Genomic DNA, 17,770 nt, shown 5'->3' on the forward strand with positions numbered 1-17,770 from the left:
TAATGAAAAGCCCCAGCCAAAGATTGCTGGTGAACTAAGATATTTCAGTTGAAGGGAATAATGAAAAGCCCCAACCATAACGGATAAGAATGAATGGTTGACTGTGGTAGCAGAATAACTGAATCATTCTTTTGTCTTACATAAATTGAGTCTCACGTCGGCAAGATTTTGCCGAGATTTCTCACCCTAGTTGTTACTGAGAAGAATAAAACTAAATAAAATAAGATTTTTATATTTGATTTATACCAATCCATGAACCTCACAAAGGTTTCAAGTATCCCACAATACTATGTATTACTAGCAAATACATATCGAGACGTCTCTTTATTAAATTGCACTAAAATGTATTAACTAGTATGATACAACCCGCAATATGGTACCATACCTCTCTCCAACTGGGAAAAACAAACTGAATAAAATTTTAACACAGTTCAGGTTAGAACCTCATCAGACAACTGTTCTTGCCATAGGAACTAGGAAGAATAACGAAGGATACTCCATGAAATATGTAAAACCCACCTCTCAAACTCACGGGTGAAATCTAACAAATTCTTTTGTTTTGGAAATAGTAATTTTACATCAGGGGTGGGAACTATTACATATACTACAATAAACATCAAACCTATAACATCTTTTACCATGAGGTACAAAGAACAAAAACTTACAATTTCCATCTATAAAAGAGGGTACAATATGGTCATTTTAGGGATAAAGCAAAAACAAGAGTATAAAAGTTTTTAAATGAATAAAAAAGTCATCAGGTGGCTTGCCTGGGTCAGGGCAATTTCCAATGATGACTTCCTTTACTCCTGGTTTTAATTGACGGATTTGTGATATATATTATACCTGGATACATGATCTTTTGCAAGTCAGATCTCTGTTTAGAACCAACCTGAACAAATAGTAAAAAATTTCCTACTAAAAGCATCAGTTAGCAGAGAAAAAACTTTTGGCAGCCATCACTGATATCTATAGTTACTATACAAGGTCATTATATATTGGGTAGACACCAGTAGAAGTAGAAACAAACAACATCAATTGAATTTGAATACTCTAAATCAATCGTTAGCTCTCAAGCCACCCAATCCTACCTAATTCCGCCATGTAAGCTTCAGAGGCTCACTGATCAATTTCTCAATTAACATGCTTGAGCGTCGTTGCCTGAGTTGCTGAACTCTAATCTTGCTCAACCCTCAGTGTCTATGAAGTAAACCCTCATCGCATCATATGCATAAGTGTTATTGCCTGGTTTGCTGAATTTTATCATGTTCAAACTTCGTGATCTGTGAGGTATATTGGGCTTTCGATCTCATCCATATTTGCAGAAGCAAAAGACTCAGATGATTCTTCAGAAAGGCAAGATATACTGTCATCAGAGTCAGAGCTGACTTCATCTTGTATGACAATATGTTCTTCATTATTTTCTGATTCAGATCCAGATGTCTCCTGCAGTAGCTTACTTATTGCCCCCTTCGCAGTATTGACAAACCATTCATCCTCATGAAGAGCACTGCAGCAACACCCATTTTAATTTGCAAAACAGATGCGAAGTATTTTTCAAAACGGAATGAAAGAAATACATACTTTTGGGGATCAACATCTCTCGCAGAGAAGGTTCTTATTGCACGAGCAATTATAGCTGATGCAATTTGGTGCACATGCCGAGATGGGTAACCCCCTCGAACAGCAATCTCAACTACGAAGTGCATATCAAGAACTAACTGAGAAAAACGAAGTTTTATTAGTGGTCAGGGAAGATGAAGACATGGAAATACAATATAGAGCAATAGCAGATGTTTGCTAATGTAAAATGTGGTTCCAACAAAATTCATATTCTTGGTCCTGCTGAAAGTCCTAATGTCAGAGATTAAGGGAATCATTGAAGCCATAGGTTATGTTCCACATCTGCAGTATGACTATACATGAATGATTTGACCCATTTGATCTCCAATTCAATGAGTGGTACAAGGCATAGCAGCATGCAATACACAAGCCAAAAGCGAGAGGGAGGCAAGAACATGTCATGCAAGATGGAAGTGGAAAGTAGGAATTGGGTCCAGGAGTCAACAGCCTATGACATTGACCATACAAGCAGACATCACACTACATTGACCATAAGCAAGCAAACATCACACTCCACCGTGGGCCACAATTCCAGGTCCAAATCTCCAGCAGCAGCACAAAGAAAAAGTTTTGCACTTAGGATTACATGCTATATGCATCTTCAATTCCTACATTTCAACTTTGTGGCTTCAACTGCCTTCTACAATGCTAAGAGTCTTAAGGACAACCCTGTTTGGATCCGGGAATGGTGAGCAGATATGCCCAATAGGCTTGATTTCAGTTTCCACCAAACTGACTAATAACATATCCAGAAATCTCCCCCAGCCCAAGATCCTCTCTGGTCAGGAAGTTATGACCAAAACTGTTGGAGATCAATTTGTGAAGTGGATCTTCCATTTTGTAAGTTTGATGACTATGGGATTCTTGTCCACATATTTAGACGGAGGAAATGAATAACTTTTATCTGCAAAATTTCTACACAATACTCCAGATTGCATAAGCTTTTAGTGATCAAACACAGTTGCAAGAATAAGAGGGTAATTGCCAACTCAAAATCATATTTTGGAATCTAGAATAAGAGGGGTAACTGCTAACTTAAAATCATCGAAAAATGCATAAAAAATAAATTGTACAGAACATGTGAAAGTATAAATTTTGTAAAAATGGAAACTGCAAATAAAGTGTTTAAGATAAGACAGTAGAACTGTCATCAAGGTGACTAGGCACAAAAGAAAATGCAAAAGATGATTTTTCACATGATCAAACATTTAATTAAATCAACTCAAATAGGAGGTCAACTGTGATCCCAGGAATCACAAGTACGGTCCCACTTAAACGAATCTGTGACTGAGTCAATTTGATTTAGACTCAGTAACCCCAGACCCCAGTAAAATGCAACTCAAAGGCATCCTGTGAAGCAGTAATTCAATTTGAGGGGTGGGCACTGATCATCTGCATTGATAGGAGTTAATAACAAAAGCCAAAAAACAAGTATGGCTGAATGAAGATGTTAACATGGAAGAGTGGAAAAATGGAAAACTAAATCAAGAAATGAAAATGAAAATGAAAAAAAGAAAGAAAAGAAAAGAAAAGAAAAAAAAGAGAGGATAAAATGTCTGGCATGGCATTTACATAAAGAACCCATTGGGTGCAGCCCTTGTTTGTGGATGTATCCGTTTCTTTTAAAATAACCTCAATAGATTCTCGTTTTGTGGGTGAGAGGAAACGGATGAGGACTTTCATTATAATTTTAGTTTACCAAAAATCTAACCTGATTGATATCATCATTTAACTGAAACAGAATCAACTAATGAAGTGGGGATGAGGACTTTCATTATAATTTTAGTTTACCTGTGTAGTTTACCAAAAAATAACCTGATTGATATCATCATTTAACTGAAAAAGAATCAATTAATGGAGTGGAGTGGTACATATAGCTTTTTCAAAACATGAGAGTGACGTGATATTAAGTCAGGTAACAGGGGGATACTTATAATTTACCCTAGAAACAACTTGAACTTCTGAGGCACAATATACCTGCTGCAACCCAAGTGGCGTGAGAGTAGCCGAATCATCCTCAAACACATCCCAGAACTCCTTCTCATCAGATAACCACATAACAACTGTCTCTGTCACCCTGGCTAGCAAAATCTTCTGTATCTTCTCTCTACCAAGTAATACATCACCAGCAACCGTTGCTAACTGCTGCAACTTTACAAATAATGCCTGCAGTAAGTAATGGCACAAAATGTCATTATCTCTGCCTGACCTCTACAGCCATCACCAGATGGGAACATGCTCAAAAAGGCAATCAAGGACACCAGCTGTACAACACTACTTATATTTTTGGATGGTACAGAATGTCAGAATCTACTTCATAATCTCAGAGTGGCACTAATACATGATTTACTACGAAAAAGCTGAGGTGGAATGGTAATGTTCAATGGAGACCTTGGGATGCTCCAGCATGGAGTGATTCAATTCAGACTGAAGTAATAGAAAAGCCCAGGGTCGACCAACACACCCTAAGAGAGGTAGTGAATGAAGACATTCATAGCTTAAGCCTTGTATCAAGTATGATCTCATGTAGAGCTGATTGGAAGGAAAGGATCCATGCAGCCAACTATTTTTATTTGGGATAAGGCTGAGTTGTTGCTGATAAGAAAATGTGCTCAAATCCATAATGAAGGGTACAAAACTGACTCCAAAAGGTATTCTCCAGAACATTCATGCATCAATTAATTCAAGTTGTCGTGAATGGGATACAATTTTCACCAATATAGGAAAATTAAAAATAAAATTTGGAATTTGCTTTGGATGTGTGAAGCATCATGTTCGTTAAACTGGCTGACACTGTGAAGTTCAAAGAACTGGAGTTTCATTGGAAAAGCCTTACAAGGCCAGAGCAATTAACTTTGTAGCAACAGTAAAGGCCTGCTTTCTGGTCAGTCTGACCTCCTCTTTTTTTTGAGTTTTTTTTTTCCCCCTTTTAAAAAGACTTTTTATACTACACATTGACCTCACCTGAATGTTTGGGAATTGGGGCCCATTTATTTAGAGGGGAGTTAGATGGGGCAAGAAAATGCTGAAATGAAACTTCAAAATCCCACCCTAACCTTGTTTGGTTAATATGGGTAGTGAACTTACAAAATGACAAGGAACATTACTAAAACCCTGCCAGTTCGGTAGGACTTTGGTCAACATTCATGGAAAAGTCACTTTACCTGAAAATTTCCACCCCAGTGACATGTTGGTCCCACTTTCCCCTCTAAGCAAATAAGGCCTAAGGCCTGAAAGACTAAGTAGAGAAAAATGCATCACCTGGAAAGGCAGTGTAGGCAGTGATTCAGATTCCCCGAACAGATCCTCTCCTTTACTATCCAAGTATATCCTTGCATCTAACCTTGTTTTACCTTCTCTTGAATAGATGAAGTTCAAAACATACTGCCGACAGAAATGATCTCTCAGCTTATCCAGGGAATGCTGGAGATGGCGTCTCCAATCCTTAAACTCTATGGTGCTACTCACAGGAAGCAGAATGTTTTCAGAAGACTCACTTCCAGGTTCATTCTTTTCGTTGTGTGCGCTCCAAATCCTTGATACAGTGATTGGTAATAGTTCATCAGCCACAGTAAATGCAGTTCCCAAAAGTGTTAGCTGCTCAGAATCTGTTTCAGCTCTGAAGTGAGTCACCTCTCTCTGTTCCATGAGATGTTCATCTTCAGAGGGACCTGGTAGGGCTTTAATCAGAGCATCCACATATTTATCAAATAGTTGGGAGATCCTGCTCAAAACAGTTCCTCCAAAATGCAAAATGACTGGCGGTGTTAGCTGTTCCACAATGTCCTGTGAAAGAAATGCATCATCCATGTAAAAAAAAATTTCTTGGTTTACTGCAATATATTTTTGGCTGCAAGTCATAGTGACACTGTGACAGTTCAAATAAAATTCTTAAAAATTTGAACTGCTAAATGAACACTAAATTTTTATGGAAATTGATGCTGAAGTATGGTTCTGCTTGATGAAGAAAAATCATGGTTAATTTGATGTATGTGCTTTCTCTGAAGTTGAAACATATTCCATGTAGGGATCTAGATGCTTAACACTTTAAGAGATGCACTTTCAAATGATCTCATTTTTTCACTGTTCCTAAAATATTTGAGCAGGATGAAAATCTCATCAATGATAATGAAGATAACATGGTACCAGGATACAAAATTTGGATCTTTCATCGCTCACAGAATTATGTCTTCAACAAACACTAGAAGAAAATAGGTAAACTCACATTTACTATGAACATAAATCTCATTCCACTTTCAGTGAGCAAGTTATTTGAAGGCGATGCAACTGCAGATAATGGAGACGCAAATTCAGGTGTCAACAGAAATGTTTCATCATTTCCAACTGAATCAAGAACTATTCTTCTAGCTCGTCTGAAATTCATCTCAAAAACCTCTTCAACATATGGGCGCAAAAGCACCAATAACAACTTAGAAAGTTTCAACCCTTGAGGCTCCAACATTGAGCAGTGACTAAGACTAGCTTGAACACAAATGCTTGCAGCACGAAGAGCAGAAGTTGTTTCAGATGAGGGAGCATTTTCTTTAACCAACCGCACAAAAGACTCGAGCTCCCACTCTGCCCATTGCACTACTCTATTGGTATATAAAGGATCATCACCAAATAATAAAGCAGATTCTTTTGTGGTCAGTGAGATCGCAGAAAACACAAGTTTAGACAATGTTGCAGAACATGTCTCAGGGTAGATTGAACAAAAAGGCAGAAAACCCTCAATGTTCTTTAGAAGGCGAGATCCACAGACTTTCAAAAATTGTTGATGTGCCAAAGGACCTTTCCCCAATTTTACCAAACCAGAAAAAGCTTGCTTTAGTTCAACCATGCTAGCTGATGGTTGTCCAGTAATCTCTATAAGCAAATCCTCAAGCACTGCCTTTCTTTTCAGAAAAGCAGACTTATATGAAGAAGTTTCATTAGATGAAGCCTCCTCAGCACCATTAAGCGCTGGGCAGCTTCTTTCTTCCGACACTAGAGCTTCTACAGATTCTTCAAGTTTACGCTCAGCCATGAGAATGTCAAGGTCCTCCAAGAAAGTCTGCTTCTGGTCCTCCATTTCATTAGGCAAGGGATCCTGAACTTCCAAGACTTTCTGCTCTTTTTCAGATTCATTTGCATCCTGGTTAGATTGGCTCCATTCCTCCAGTTCACGACAGACACCACTCATCAAATCCTGCACAAGAATACCTTGAGCAGATATATGCTTTTGTAGCTCAATCAGTTCTTGCTCCATCTCAACAACCTCTTCTGATATCCTGTAAATGGTGGTTGGTATATTAGTGATGACAATTTTGTACATCGGCACACACAGAGGAATCTGCACATGTACTCCTGTGGACATTATATGCCAAGTGGCAGACAGATAGGTGGTCAAACTTTGTGGGCATATGGTGGCACCACCTTCTATCTATTAGACAATTTCAGCCCAAAAGCATCATCCACGACACCAACAAGAACTCCAATTTTACTCCAAAAAAAAAGGGGTTGGGGAGATAGTGGACCAGTACGAAGTTGTCCATCAGTTGAAAAAAAAAGAAATAAAGTAGACAAAGCATGGTTAATAATGCCCATGAAATGTGGTAGTCCAAGGGTGCCCAAATATCTGACTATGCGGTCAACCAAACCAATTTTCCACATGGCAGAAATGTCTGTCTGGGTAGAAAATTCTTTCAATCTGAGCCGATGAAGAAAAGTTCTTGTCAAGCAAAAATATAAACAAGCAACAAAATAAATTTGAAAAACAAGTTTGTAGAAGCAAGAGTCACCTTTTCGTAGCATATTCTCAGCAGATAATAAGTGATAAAACAATAATGTCAGAACTCCCAGTAATATTTCTCCAGCTAATGCTTGGTAGTGACCTCAAAACTAAGTTCCAAAAAAGAAATTTGGGAAGGACTTTATGTACATGGCACAACATCCATATCACAATATAATTATAAGGTACTTAAAGCATATCAGAGATCCGGGTCACTTGGAATAGAAGTTGACAAAATATAACTCAAACCAAGAATCTATTGAAGGAGATACGAGCAAAACACAAGATAGATGATAGATCTATCAAAAAAATATAATATAATATAATAAAAACAAAATAAGGTTCCCTGATCTCAAACTACTCCAATCAAAATGTGCATATTTCTCACCCCGACCCTGATTTCTCCAGAGAAAAGTAGGAAAGCTACAAATGGACTACTAAGCAGAAATGGTCGGAGGATTACTGCACTGCTTCTAATCAATACATGCCCCACATTATTTCCTTACCTATAAACTGCAACATAAACTCCTCTGTTAATAACTATAGAAGTCTATAAGCATTTGCATTATATAGGTTATTCAGTTCTTGAACGTTTTTCTTTTCTCCTTTTTTCCCCATCTCCAAAATATATTCCAAAAACCCAGCATTGGCGGGGTCTGACATCTGCATTACCTCTTCTTATCCTTAACTTATACAAATTAAATTACAAACGAATACCATTCCCTACTAAACTTTTTCAGGTGGAATAAGTGATTCCCCTAGCATCACCGACCTTCTGCATAGGCAAAACTCAATCTTAACACAAACATATGACATGAATTGTTTTCTCAAACTCAATCTTAACACAAACACAATGTCATGAATTCTTTTCTTCTATATTTTTCAAATACCAAACCTTGTCCAACACCCCATCCCCCCCTCCCAAAAAAGTCCACCCCACCCCAAAAGAAAAGTAAAGAAGCACTCCTAACCATAGGTCTAAAACCAACCAAAAAATGTATGGAGTGAGGAAAAACAATGCTTTAACAAATGATATAGTTCCAACTTCCAAATAGAGTTAAATTTTGCAACATGACTCATGTGGCTGTGTTGCTCTAGAAGGCTCTATTGGGTTGACTTTTGCTCCATTGCACAAAGCCGTCCCAGGGTTTACAGTAAAACCAAAAAGTTTTCTTTGTCTCAATAAATAACCACAGTGAATTCGTAAGTGATTAATGGTGAAAAGAAAATTACAACAATTATTACCTGAGGAAAGCTGAGTACTTCGATTGAACATTGCCGCATAAATTGTCCACCGCATCCTTTAGGTCCAAGAGTTCACAGCATAGTTTTCTGATACCCTGCATTAACATGCATAATTACAATTTTAAGACCGCAGCCGTCATTCTAAAATATGAGAATGCTGAGTTATGCAGAAGTAAGTAATGACTGCCAACAAACAAATTCAGATCAAAACCTTGTATAATTTGAAATAGAGCAGATTAGACGGCACCCGCTATATTTGGGGCAAAACTCTTGACCACCCACCATTGTCTCATAAATTATAAGGCACCCACATGTAAATTATAAGTTACTCACAGTTAACCTTGCTGTTAACAAAGATTATGAAATTACCCAAATGCCCTTACTTTTATTAAAACATTTAAAATGACCAATATACCCCCATTTTAATTCTCTCATAACCAACCCTTAGGTGGGTGAAGGGATTTTCCCTTCCCCCATCTTCTACCTACACCTCACCGTACCACACCACCGGAAACCACCCCAACCCTCCCTAGTCGCCGGAAACCATCCTTGCCGGAAAATCCCTCTCTCTCTCATTTCAGGTTTTCACAACTCATACTGTATTTGTTCATGTAAGCAACATGTTGTCATTCAGCGGACAATATGAGCAAAGAAGAGAAACTGAACAATTGACCACATAAGAATAAAGGAAAGGAGCACTCTACTCTATGCTGCATATAGTAATTTTGTGGACTGACAGACCACAATCCCTGCAGGATCAAGTTACAGCCTGAACAGAGTAGCCCCAAGAGGCAAACAGAGCATTTGAATAAGAGGGTATATAACAATACGTTGAACAGCTCAAAAATACAAGAATTTCATGGCCATACATGAGGTGCTACACAATTGAAAAAATTTTTTCCAAAATTTAACAGGCAGACAACAATCAATAAGAGGGTATATAACAATACGTTGAACAGCTCAAAAATACAAGAATTTCATGGCCATATATGAGGTGCGACACAATTGAATTTCTTTCCAAAATTTAACAGGCAGACAACAATCTCAATTTCATAGATATCAACAATGACAAAACCTTAACCCCACTAAATGGAGTTGGCTACATGGATCCTTTCAATAGGTGGTAGGAAAGATGAAAATTGAAAGAATAAAAGATAAAGAAATGTAAAATTAGAAGTGAGAAGTGAAAAACGAAAAATGAAGATATGTAGAAATAAAAGTGAAGAAGAAAAATGAATGTGAAATTTCATAGATATCCAACTGTTAATAATTGCCACGTCAGTCTTCCAAGAGACACAAATAGGCATGCAAACTGCAAAGTAGAAAACCCTTTAACCTCCAAGAGAAAACATGCACTGGAGTAAACCACTAAACCTATCTAAGGAAACAGAAATTCACCATATTCTTCCATGAAAAAACTCATCTTAAGCATATTCTCCTGAAGCCCATATTTGAATTGACCTTCGCAGTAAAATATATATCAGCACATAAATAATCCCAATGAACCCCATTTCAGATTGAAATTGAAACCGACAAAACTCTAAAACAATAACCCCTGTGAAAAGATGTTAAAAATAATGCTGTTCAAGTATAATTTTTCCAGTAATTCAGCTTGAACTAGATGGGATCCAGACCGAATAAGAAGTTCTTTCGAATATTAAGCTAACACAATACTGGAGTAAACCAGTAAACCTATCTAAGGAAACAGACGTTCATCATATTCTTCCATGAAAAACCTTATCTTAAGCATATCATCCTGAAGCCCATATTTAAATGGACTTCGCAGTAAAATATATATCAGCACACAAAAAATCCCAGTGAACCACATTTCACAGATTGAACTTGAAACCGAAAAAGCCCTATGGCAGTAACCTAGAGAAAACATGTTAAAAATAATGCTGCTTAAGTATAATCTCTCCACCGATTCAGCTTTAACTAGATGGGATCAAGACCGAAAAATGAATTCTTTCGGATATTAAGCTCAACGATAAGTGAATTCACACTAGAACAACAGGATTTCATGGGGGAAATGAACGAACCTTTTCAGTGTTGGATTGATAAATGGCGTCGATCTTCGATTGTGGAGTGATCCATTCATGAACTGGGAAGTCGTCGTCTTCTTCACTGCTCTCCATTTCCTTGTGGAGAAATGCCTTCTTCTTCTTCTTCCCGTTCTTTGTTCACACTGTGATGATGAATGAGGTGAGAAGTCCAAAGAATGCCATGGCAGACTTGTCGCCGTGCGCCTGTGCTGTTGTGCGGAATAGGATTTTTTTTTTATTGTGAGAGGTCTGACGAACTAATTTTGAAAAGTGTGCTCGGCTCGATTGTAAATTTACTGAAACTGGACCTGTTGTAGTTTTATTTACGCCTGTATCCTCACTACTTTTTCTTACCCAAAAATTCCTCAATATTTGACAAATGCCATTTTACCCCAGCTGGAGTTGGTTCATGGGCTTCCACAAAAAAAAAGAGTTGGTCCATGGGCCTGGGCCTGAGCCCGTGACTCGTGAACCAGCTAGCTAACTCCCCCGAACGTATCGAACCTGATACGGTTTGTCCGGTATTTTTCAATTTTGTCTTTGGTTTTGATGAAAACTAGTATTATTGTTAATTATAAAAATATTTTATCTTACCATTATTATTAGGGAAGTAGGGTATAAAATTAATGTCATCGTTGGTCATTCTTAATGTTGCATATTAGGGATAATGTCCATCGTGTTAGGGATACGTCATACGGATGCACAACTACAAACGAAGAAGAATACAATCAAAACACACAAGAAATATTTAATGTGATTCAGCAAAATCTTGCCTATGACCACTAAAGAGAAAAAAAGTTCTACTATTTCCAAGAAACCTCATGTTACTCTCACACATCACAAAGTATTACCCTTTGTTTGCCTTATTAATTAAGCTATCCAACATAAACTATTTATAGAAAAATCTAAAACTCTAATCCCAATATAATTGTAATTTTAGCCCGTACTAATAATTGACTTAAACCCTGTTTCAATTATAAATACAATTAAAACTATAATTACATGGACCCACTTGAATACAAGACGTCCAAAACCCAACAATCTCCACCTTAGTTTGAATTATGTAAACCACCTTGAATAAATTTTTTGATGATGTCTCTCTGCAATCACTCGTTTATGTATATTCGTCACACCGTACCGCATGATCCATATCCCTTTAATGATGTTTTTCTAATCGTTATCACTAAACCAGCATAATGCACATCCCCACTTGGGGTGTCCCGTATAGCTAATCATCACTATACAACATAACATGGCTCCAACTCTTCTTCTGTCATAGTCAGCTTCAAAAGATCACTACCACTCGCCAAATCCTTGTGGTAGTTTAATTTACGTTTGTATCCTCAGTCCTCACTATTTTTTCTTACCCAAAAAGTCCTCAAATATTTGACAAATGAATTTTTTTTTTTTTTTTTTGAAATTTATAAGGTTCATTTCCTTGTCATAAATTGACCATCCATTCCCTTGTAGATGCGTGACATGTGTGACAACATCATATCAAATGGTTAAAATTCATTTATAAACCACATCAAAGAGTTGATTGATGTGATTTATAAATGGATTTTAACCATTTGATATAATATTATCACACATCTACATCCATTTCCTTGTAAAAAATGGACCTAATATGAATCCCTTTTTTTCAGATGGAGTTGGTTAATGGGCCTGGGCCTGAGCCCGTGACTCGTGAACCAACTAGCTAACTCCCCCGAACATATCAGATATTGCGTATGAAACCTGATACGGTTTAGCCGGCATTTTTCAATTCTACCTTTGTTTTTTGTTCAAAACTAGCGTTATTGTTAATTATACGTATTTTAATCCTAGGAAAATTTTTAGCACCACCCATGAGTTACGGCATAAAATTAATGCCATCGTTGTCTATTCTTAGTATTGCATGCTAAGAGCAATGTCTATTTGTCTATGTATATGAGAGGGAATCCTCAGACTGCCATTACAAATAAATAATGGGTAATTTTCATATGGACCCCCTGAGGTTTGGTCTATGTCATTTTTAGTCCAAAAAAATTAAGATTTTGCATCTACCTCCCCTGTACTATGAAAAAAGTCAATTTAAGGACAAAGTATCACTTTTATGACAAATTTGCCATTTATTTTTTTTAATTTGAATTTTTACATAATTTAAAAACTTGAGGATTCAGATCGAAGAATAATTTAAAAACTTGAGGATCCAGATCGAAGAAAATTCTCTTTTTTTAAATTTCTTCAATAGTAGTCGTGCTTCAGGATTCAAACGCATTTTCAGTGGAAATTCCAAGCTTCAAATGCATCTTCCTGTATGGACCTGAAAAAACAACATATTCCCCATTTGAGTTCTAACTGAAGCAAATCTGGAAGCAAACTAATTAGAAAAATGAAAGAGAAACCAAAAAGAACTTCCTATTTCTTACCGTTTGAAGATTTTTCTAACGCTCTTTTGTAATCAATGGACAATTATTTGAGCAGGTTAATGGCTTATGGGATTTAAATGTTGTGTTGGCTAATACTTTATGCCCTTGTCGATTAGTTGTTCTTTGTTGAACGACTCCAAAAGCTTCTTGGGCAATTTGCTATGGAACCTTTTGCTTTTTCACCATCGATGGAGAGGAAGAGAATCAGAGATGTAGAATAAGGGGAAATCATGAATTTTTCTAACCAATCACGATTGCAAACGTCGGCAGCTACACAGAGGGAAAGATCGGCCGCTACACAGAGGGAAAGATCAAGAATTTTTAGGGTTTATAATTTTTGTACTTTCCCTTGCAAACGTCGGCCGCTACAATAGCGGGAAAGATATCGGCCGCTACACAGAAGAAAATATCAAGATTTTTTAGGAAAAGATCAAGAATTTTTAGGGTTTACAATTTGTGTATTTTCCCTTGCAAACATCGGCCTCTACACAGAGGGAAAGATCAATATTTTTTAGAGTTTACAGTGTGTACTTTCCCCCGTAATAAACATTAGCGATGGAAGAACCAGAAAAAAAGAAGAAAATAAACATGAAAATTATGTATGTAAAAAATTTTAATTAAAAAAAAGGCAAATTAGTCATAAAATAATTATCTGTTCTTAAATTGACTTTTTCTATAGTACAGGGGAGGCAGATGCAAAGTCTCAGTTATTTTGGACTAAAAATGACATAGAGCAAACCTCAGGGGTCCAGATGAAAATTACCCATAAATAATTATCTGTATAAACCAAAATCGCACGAAATAATAACTTATGAATCGAAATCAAGTCATTTTTTATAGGTTTGGTTTGATATATATTCATGAGGATTAGTTGAGGTGTAGTTAAATTGGCCTAAACAATTAAATTTTAAAATAAAATAGATACCCAATCATTAAAATAAACATTCAGCTGAACACCTGCAAGCCTCTATGGGTCTCTTGGGCCATTCATTTTAAGTGATTGGCCCTTAACTTTATTGGTCCTTGTGGGCCTGGTAACTATAATGAAACAAATTTCTGTAACTGTTCTACTCCCATTGCAGATTCAGAAATGGGAGATCCACTAGTGTCACATCAGCCGCTATACTTTTCAACTTTTTCTTTTATCTGATGTTTCACCCTGCGTTTGTTTGCAAAGGAGGGGTTGGGAAAAAAATATGTAGACCCGTGTGTTGTGAGGAAATGAAGAAAAGAAGAAAATGTAGAAAAGTATTGGTTGTGGGTCTCACATTATTTTTTTTATATTTCTCTACAAAATTTCATATTTTTTTGTGGGATTTTAAAAAGACTTGGAGTGGGAAAGTTAGGTTGCCACCTCACGAGACATGTCTCTAACTTTCTCACCCCGAGCAACCAATAATATACACTTTTTGGATCTAAAGGAAAAATAGAAAAATTTTGTTTTTTTTAAGAATTTTCCCACCCCACCTTTATTCCAGCAAATAAATGCAGCCTAAGGGTCACTTACACATATTTTGACTACATATTCAAGACCATTTTTATATATTTTTTAAATAAAAAGCGAGGCTTTGTCTTCGATCACAGCAAAATTCGAGCCATCAACCTCATGCTTTAAGGTATTTGTCTTTTTCTAACTAAGTCGCTCTACTTTCCTATAAAGTAAAGATAAGAATGGTTTCGTGAGATCGTCTCTCCCGATAGAAAATACAAAGTGCTTTCTCGACGACTATTGACCATGAATTACAGAAGGGCCCACATGTTAGATTAATGGAATTTATTTTTTTAATATTTATTATATGTTATTTGTAGATCGCATATAATTTGTGATTGTAATGCCGTTAGGGCTCTGTGCTCCCCGTTAGGAAAGGATCTATACTCTAGTTCCAAGTGGGTCGGAAAAATTATTGTAAGAGCTTGTCGGGTTTGATTTCATATTAAACACGCGAGCTCATATTTAAAAGGGGAAAAATGTATTTAATTTTGTTTAGTTTATACATTTTTAACGTTATATAAAAATTCCATCATAGATCCCAAAAGTTAAGAGTTAAAATCTCCTTGGGCCTTCCCCTATGACTATAATGTGAATTCAAATTGTAAACAAACAAAATCCAAATTTCAAACCTTGAACATTGAACTCGATTTTAATTATGTGATATCATAAGATAGTTAATTCAAAAAAAAAAAAAAAGATAAATATCACTTACATCCCCTCTTAACTGGACAAATAGCACTTAAACCCCTCTTAGTTGGATAATATCACTTACCTCCCTTCTTACTTGACAATTATATCAAACACCTCCCCTCTTACTTGACAATTATATCAAACACCTCTCCTCTGTTAATTTTCTTTGTTAAGTTTAATTTTTACTGTTAAAATTTTTTATAAACTATCATTGGCTAAAAATATATTTTTTATTTTAAACCTTAAATTACTATAATCACCCTAACAGTTAAAATACTAAATTACTCTCAGTTAAAATAATTGTTAAAAACCAAAACACTATAGTTAAAACCCAAATTATCTTTAATTATTAAAAGCCCAAAATACCTTTTTTTTTTAATTATCAAACAATTAAAAAAAACCCAAAATAGTAGTACGTGTTTAATTTTATCAACATACTTTTTTTTTAATTACATTTTTTTTTTACTTGATAGTAGTACGTTTTTTTAATTGTTTGATAATTAAAAAAAAAAAAAAAAGGTTGGGCTTTTAAATAGTTTTGCGTGTGTGGATATCTAATTATTTGATGCCATAAAATAGTTTTATCTATTACGAGGGTTAGATAATTTTTTTATTAAAAAAAAAAAAGTTCAATAATTTTGGAAATCTTCCTTAGCTATGACCTGAAGATCTTCTGAGATTATTCATCTGAAAAAGAAATCACTTCCGAATAATTTAGGAAACAATCCCCAAAAAAAAAGAAAAAAACACGTTACATGGTAGACAATCAATCACTTTCAAATGCTACTAAATTTTATTTTATAATTGACTTAAATATATTTTTGAAATTAAGATAAAAGCAAATAAAAGAATGATCATATGTTCAAACACATATGTGAAAGTATCGTTTGAACAATCGCTTACCTTAGGGTTGTTAACTTGTCAAATCTATAAGTGTGTTTAGATCTAGACATCAAGTATTGTATAGTTTTAATGTGGCAGAATTAGAATCTAGGAAATCAACAAAAAGATTCGAAGATCTCTTTATGTGGTTAAAACGAATCATGAAGAAAAATCAAGAGTGTTTGAGAATCTCATTGATCACAACTGAGTTAGCCTAATTTGTGGACCAGGGGGAAATAATTGAGTGTTGAAAAGATGTCCATGGAGTCAGTAAGAACAATAGCCTTAGTAATGTGGGGAGATGCATTGCCCAAAAAAAAAGTGGAGGGATGCAAGTATCAAATTAAACCATCACAACTCGCCTCGACCTTTGAAGAAAAAGCAAAGAATGTGGTGCAGACAACACACTTTGCAACCAATAACTACACGTTAGGGTCCCATATGACACAACCCTGATCACTAGTGGAATCCTCTGTGCCACGACACATTTAATAAGATCCTAAAAAGATCAATGTGGTCTTCCGCTATAACTCTGAGAGGCATATAGGTTGGTTGGCATTCTGAATTCCTGGTAGGAAGATGGGCTGAGAGCTTTACCATAAAGCAACCTTCAATAGCAGTGAGGATGCAACACATGGATGGTTCAACAGAATTGAATGCTGATTGGTTTCTCGCTTCCCAAATTTGCCAAAGTAAGTAGCTCTATGGAAACTCCTTATTGTAAATTTGACAAAGTTCATGAAAGACAAGCTCCGTTAATTTCTCGAACAATCTTGAGGGGTGACTCAATTAGTCAAAAACTACCACTTCCAAGTAGAAGGTCAAAATTTCAAATCCTCTCAAGCCAGGGGCGAAATTATTATGATAATCGACATGGTCCTTCAAAATTGGTCGGACCAGCCAAACCACTGCAAATTTAACCTACATATTGGCGCCAATTACCACCAAAAAAATAAATAATAATAAATAAAAAAACAAGAGAGAGAGAGAGAAAGAAAGACTATTGTGGGCCAGTTTATGGTGATATATAAAAACCATTCTCAATGGCCGAAGCGTTTTTCATGCCAGAAGATGGGTGCGTTCAGACCTAACTCTTTGGGTGGGCTCCGCTTCTTTAAATATGGATCTGTAATGATTTATCTACGGTGTAAAGCATAAAGATGTAAGGCGCGTGGGGACCACCTTATCTGACATGTGATCATACAGTTCAAAATAAATGATCATGTTCACACTTCAAACTTGTCGTCTCGAACTCTCGATTACATCACATGTGTGTTTTCCCTAATGTACGTCCATGTATCAAAACCAATTATTCTAATCTGACGACTGACGTTTACAATACTTCGGTGCTCCCTACATTTCTCCGTCATTTCCCTCGCTTCACATTTTTCAAAAAGTTTCCGGCGGGCCGCGCGTAACGGTCGCGGTCAAGACGTCAAGTGGGGCAACGTGACTCGCCGTCCAGGCACGTGCAAAGATTATCAAGACAACGTGCACAAAACTTGTGTATGGAGATCGGCCCTTTCCATTCCATTCTCTCACTATTTAAGCCCTTTGAGTTGAGGCCATAGGGGAAGGAGAAGGATATCTGATTTTGGAGGCTCTTGAGAGATCA

At 36.3% G+C, this 17,770-nt stretch overlaps 1 protein-coding gene across 1 annotated transcript; it reads right to left on the reverse strand.

The window, feature by feature from the left end:
- Positions 1-533: 533 nt before the first annotated feature.
- On the reverse strand, positions 534-10,919 carry LOC149005909 (LOW protein: exocyst complex component-like protein). The gene is made up of 7 exons (XM_089168774.1): positions 10,678-10,919; positions 8,639-8,733; positions 5,849-6,893; positions 4,885-5,409; positions 3,601-3,789; positions 1,585-1,721; positions 534-1,510 (listed from the first exon to the last, which is right to left on the reverse strand). Exons 1-7 carry the CDS (start codon positions 10,771-10,773, stop codon positions 1,270-1,272), a joined length of 2,328 nt encoding a protein of 775 aa, XP_089024900.1. The 5' UTR covers positions 10,774-10,919; the 3' UTR covers positions 534-1,269.
- Positions 10,920-17,770: the final 6,851 nt, after the last annotated feature.

This window comes from Hakea prostrata, chromosome 9 (genome assembly GCF_041222555.1).
Source record: "Hakea prostrata isolate BN-2017 chromosome 9, UWA_Hpros_2, whole genome shotgun sequence".
Classification (NCBI taxonomy): Eukaryota; Viridiplantae; Streptophyta; class Magnoliopsida; order Proteales; family Proteaceae; genus Hakea; species Hakea prostrata.